We start from the raw sequence: 6,000 nt of genomic DNA, 5'->3' as shown, positions 1-6,000 counted from the left end.
GCAAACATAAATAATGCAGATCAGTTAAACATAAGAACAGGAGAAGAAAAATTCCGTAAAGAACTATGTTGGATTTGGACAACGGAGACTGTTTCTCTTCATAATAAACTATGATGTATCAGAGGATTGCAACTTTCATGACGATGAAGTGCATCAGTTTTTGAACAGGATTTCAGGAGTCACATTGAAACAGGAAACGGGACACTATATAAATAATTAAAAATATTAAATGTGACAATTACATTAATTAAATATTAATGTTAGTACTTGTAGCTAGTTTAATCATTTGCTATTTTGAGTGTACATTTCTTACCAGGCAAAAGGATCAAATATTTGTGGAGATAGATAGATAGATAGATAGATAGATAGATAGAGAGAGAGAGAGAGAGAGAGAGAGATAGAGTATATATATGTGTGTATATATATATATATACACACATCTTTTTTTCTTCTGGACGTTTATTGGGAATGCCCGAGTGTCCGGAAATGTTTGATCCTTTTGTACACTCAAAATAATACATAATTAAACTAATTACAAGTACTAACATTAATATTTAATTAATATTAAATATTAAATATTAAATATACATATATATACATATATATATATATATATATATATATATATATACTTTTAAAACGCAGAGGAATTCTTATGCTGAAAAAGAAGCAGGGTGCACCATGTCCTCAGACTTCTCATGATACATGGCTGAAATCTTAAAGAACCTGTGGGAAGCTCTGTATTTTATCTCTGTAAAGATATATAAAGGTCTAGTACTTTGGGTCGATTCTTTTTGTTATGCATGCGGCCCCATTGCAAACGGGTAGTAAAGGTAAGTAGAACCCACCCCTGTTGCTAAGAGTCAATGCCAACTTGATGGTACACAGTCAATCAATCAATATGCAAAAATCCTTATTTACACTCTTCTAATCTTAAAATAACAGATAATCTCTGTACATTGTTGGAGCGTCTGAGACATATGATCACCAAACCGGAAGATATTTACCTATGGCTGTTGAACAAAGACAACACACCAGCATTTTCTGATATTATTTTCCAAATTACTTTATTAATCATATTTTACATGTCATCAAGACCTATACCCTGAATTGCAAGTACATGTTTCTGAGGTATTAAGATTGGAGAAAACCATGCACAAGTTTCATGTAAAAAAAAAAAAATACAGTGTTTAGTAGGTAGGTATTGGATGGGTATTTGGAACTCAGAATTAAATGACATGACAGGTTTTTTTAATATCATGATATTCAAATGACCCTGACATTTTCTGTACATTCACACACCCATACACAACATTGTTTAGAGCAGTATGTACAATACAGTCATACAGTTTGCTCACTGTGATATTGAGCACAGTTCCAAGTTGTTAGCATAAAATTAACAGTCAAATTTCATCCTATATGTTATCATGCATTCTGCATTATGTTGCCTATGACTAGCATACACTGTGACATATTTTGGTTTATGGTACAGACTATGTCTAACTTTCCATCTCTTGATGTCTGATATTAAAAACTAAAGCATTGGATAATAAAGCAGCAAAACTCCAGACATTTTGAGACTGTTTCTCTAACTTTAATTGGTTGGGAATTCTTGAAAGTGTAGACCTAACACATTTGAAAACTACCAGGTTCAGAAAGACATGCCTAAAGTGTATCAGAGTAGTTTTAGGTGTAAAGCAAAAATAGTAATATTTGGCCTGTTATTTGGCTTTGGCTTGTTGTTTTCAAATTATTTTTCCTCAGTCAGTGATCTGCTCATAGTAAAAAAACATATTTTTACTATGAAAGCATAGAACATGAAAGAATTAATTTATTCATGAGACACAATCCACTTCAGATACTTTAGAACAGTGTTTTCCAAACTTAGCAACTTAAAGATATGTTGGACTTCTACTTCTAGAATTTTCCAGACAGCATGCTGAGTTGAAGTCGACACATCTTTAAATTGCAAAGTATGAAAAACACTGCTTTAGAACTAAAATGGCCATATACATTAAGCAATTAAAATCACATATTTCAGATCATAATTCAGAAATAACCTCTAGACTTCAATTTCTAGGATTGGTGTTAAAAACAGAAACTGCTAAGAAATGGGTAGAATGTCAGAATGCAACAACACTGAGACTTACAGTGTGCTAGTCCTGCAACACTAGTGGCTACAAGCCACCATGCAAAAATACTCACAATGCAGCAAATTACAGTAATGTTTTGCTAGTTTCCCACAGCATAGTGGGAATTTTAAATGGAAAATCCTAGCTTGTTGCTGCTAGCATTAGTTGCCCATGAATGGGAAGGGATAGTTACATTCCACTGATATTTACCACTGATCCAAGAAATAGAAACAGAACACCTTCCAATTCTGTTTTGGTTGATCTACATTTAGATCTGATTGTTTTTTATCAAAGATGCAAAGTAGAACTGGATGATAACATATCTCAATTTTGTTTCAGCTATAAGGTTAAAGGTAAATAAAGCTGCTGTCAGTCAATTTAATGAAGATATTAGGGTTATAAATTAATAGTTCTAAACCAAGTATTTATGTAAAAGTTCACTAAACTTCACATTTTCTATAATCTTAGTATATTAATGTAGAGAGCCAAAAGTTAAAGCAGGCCATTCCATTAATGCAATGTGCAGGCTGCTTTCTTTAAGCTTAATTTGCTGAACAAATTAAGGCTTATCCAAATGTTTCCTTTATAAATGTATGCAAGCTATTCCTTCACAATTAGGAAGCAAAAGAATTTTGAAAATACATTAAAGGTTTTGTAGAGCAATAAGCTGTGCTATAAACCAATTTGATGAGCTGTAACCCAAAGCTTCATACCTAACCAAAAGTACAAAAGTTTAAATTACCTTACTGTAAATCAAAATGAGAATCATAAATCTTACAGGCACTTTTGCTTTCTTTCCTTAAGTAGTAGTAAGTTTGGACAGCCTTTGGTATAGATTGTTCCATTAATAAGCAGGAAAATATTGAGCCTAAGTGAAAATCTATTTTCACCATCCTAGAGATAGGATGTAGAAGAGAGCGAGAGAACACACAACTAAGTAATGTTCATCAAATAAGAATGAAATACCACTTTCTTGTTCAAAATCATTCTCTTAGCTATTTAATGTTTCACATTATCCTGCCCTTGGAACATCTCCAGAAAAGTCTCTCAAGGATTAATTAATTTTGAGTGGAATAAATGATAATAGCAATTTCCATGAATGGAAAAGAAAGAACCTCCATGCTTCATTAGCCTATGCATGACAGGTTCCATTAACAGGAGACGGGAAGGGAGGGAAGGGAAGGGAAGGGATGGGATGGGGATACACTATTTCTACTGGTTTCCTGCAGTTGACTATTTGGTTTAGCTGTATTTACTGATTACATTAAAACAGAACAGAAGGAACCAGTTTAAAAAATAGGGAAACAATTTTCAAACAATTCCAAAGAAAAAAGAATGAGAGAGGAATCTTGATGCCCTGTCGTGCCCTCACATATCCAAAACAATGAAGAGTTTCAATCCATATTATTGAGTTTTGAATTTGCAATATAAATTATTTAGTTTAGGCAAAGTACAGTCAAAATATTCATTGTTCTATAATAGATACTATGCTGAAACAAAGCAAAAGACTTCATTACAACATTCAGCCTTTATTTCCCAAGTTATTATAAGGATAATCACTTTTTATTTTGGATGTTCTGAAGTGTTTTGTGTTGCCTGATATGAATTCAAAATTATATGTCTATAAAGATATAAAAATCAAAATATATGCCTCTAGAGATATGCATAAAAAGTTTTAACCTTGTAGAAAGTAAGTACAGAAATTGTCTTTTCTGAAAAGGATAATTTAACTATGAAAGTTTCATAGCATTCTGGTTTTTATATATGTATAGATTTAGACAAGGATTTGCTTTATTTAACCTTTATGATTCAGTTTCTATTATCAGTTGGCAGTTACTAATGCCTTGGTTAGGCCACACTTGGAATATTGCATTCAGTTTTGGTCACCACGATGTAAAAAAGACTCTAGAAAGAGTGCAGAGAAGAGCAACAAAGATGATTAGGGGACTGGAGGCTAAAACATGAAGAACGGTTGCAGGAACTGGGTATGTCTAGTTTAATGAAGAGAAGGACTAGCGAAGACATGATAGCAATGTTCCAATATCTCAGGGGTTGCCACAAAGAAGAGGGAGTCAAACTATTCTTCACAGCACCTGAGGGTAGAACAAGAAGCAATGGGTGGAAACTAATCAAGGAGAGAAGCAATTTAGAACTAAGGAGAAATTTCCTGACAGAACAATTAATAAGTGGAACAACTTGCCAGCAGAAGTTGTCAATGCTGCAACACTGGAAATTTTTAAGAAGATGTTGGATAACCATTTGTCTGAAGTGATGTAGGGTTTCCTGCCTGGGCAGGCGGTTGGACTAAAAGACCTTCAAGGTCCCTTCCAACTTTGTTACTCTATTCTATTCTATTCTATTCTATTCTATTCTATTCTATTCTATTCTATTCTATTCTATTCTATTCTATTCTATTCTATTCAGTTATCCGTTGGCAAAACATCAAAATACCTATTCATTCACATACACGGTACATCAATGACAGAAAACAGCTACAGTGCTAATTCTATTACTTACTATGTAATAGCATAACACTACTAGAAAGAATAACTAGAATCTGATAACAATGAAGTGATACCTTGGTGACACTTTAAGGCAAATACATTTTATGGCAATTGGAGAATGTTCAAATTATTTGTTCCTTCTAATTGAAAACTGGATTTCTTACACCACTCAAAATAAGGTTACTGCTGTGCCCTTTTCTGTAGAAAAGGAGAAGGGATAGTACACAAGAAATGGTGCTGATAATTCCTAAAATTACTATTCCTGAAATCAATGCACTGGTGACTGAATTCAGCTGGAAAGAGAATCCATTTGGACTTCCTACAAAGGAAAGGAAAGAGTTAAAAATATTTTGCAAGCCCTGAGAACAATCCAGGTACATATATTTGACTTCTCAATATTCATAATTAAAGAATCAATGGGCAAAAATAACCTGTTCCTAAGCAGGAACAGTTATAGAGATTTCAGGAGAAAAGAGTCAGACTCAAAATAAAATACATGTTGTGAGACAGCCACTATATAAATTTAAAATTAAATAAAATTAATTACCATAAATTCTAGGCCCAAAGGAACTGTGTTCTCAAAGTGTGTTCTCAAAGAAGTCATAAATCTCACTGTCTCTCTAGAATTCGCAGTCTTTATTCCCTTCCATAGTTTTCAGTATAATAGATTTTTTTAAAGATTCTGGAGGTAAGTCAGTGAAAAAATACCCAACCATTTCCCATTCAGCTTTGTGCTTAGCAGAATTCGGGGTTGAGCAGTGGCTCTGCTTTATTGATTTCAGCTCAGTGTCTTCTTTCTTAATATTTGGGCATAGCCACATTTCCACATAATTTTTTTTCTCACCATTTCCCATGGAATACAATCAGAGATATATCTGATCGTAATATATTATGTCAGATCACTGTAATATCAACAGAACTATGATTGGCTTTTTAAATGTCATATGCTTTTTAAAAGATCTGATCTAATAAGCTTTTAAAAGCTATCCAGAAAAATTTAATTTGGATGTTTAACATTTTCTGTCATTTAAATTAGCAGAAAATGTTGTGATATATACATCCTAAAGTATTTGACTAGTAATTAGGATTAAATTCAAATATTTCTTTTAAAATTACGGCAAATTTATTGCTATTGCTATAACTTACCAAGCTGTGAATTGTTGGTTGGGATCTCTTCTGTATGAAATATAAAAATAGATTCATTTTAGTTTGAAGGTATTCATTTTCTTTATGTTTGGACAAAATCATTGATACTTTAAACAGGAATAACTAATCGAACACCCCAAGTCTAAATTCACATTTACAGAGATATTCATCAAAACAAACATTTCTACCAGCTTTCCAACCAGAAAACTTTCGATCTA

General features: G+C 32.8%; 1 protein-coding gene across 2 annotated transcripts in view; it reads right to left on the bottom strand.

The window, feature by feature from the left end:
* Positions 1-4,627: 4,627 nt before the first annotated feature.
* Positions 4,628-6,000, bottom strand: part of ZPLD1 (zona pellucida like domain containing 1) — a 43,450-nt gene continuing 42,077 nt past the window's right edge. The window contains exons 9-10 of one of the 2 annotated variants that reach the window (XM_087871571.1): positions 5,779-5,812; positions 4,628-4,951 (exon numbers count right to left, since the gene is read on the bottom strand). In XM_087871571.1, coding sequence (XP_087727697.1) covers positions 4,777-4,951; positions 5,779-5,812 — 209 coding nt within the window. In that variant the 3' untranslated portion in view covers positions 4,628-4,776. Of the gene's footprint in view, positions 4,956-5,778; positions 5,813-6,000 lie in introns of both variants that reach the window. The other variant, XM_034415268.2, reaches the window with a different exon arrangement.

Source organism: Pantherophis guttatus, chromosome 5, assembly GCF_059756535.1.
Source record: "Pantherophis guttatus breed Tessera chromosome 5, ASM5975653v1, whole genome shotgun sequence".
NCBI lineage: Eukaryota > Metazoa > Chordata > Lepidosauria > Squamata > Colubridae > Pantherophis > Pantherophis guttatus.
Note: the sequence above shows the minus strand (reverse complement) of the source record. Positions and strands in the feature narration are given on the sequence as shown.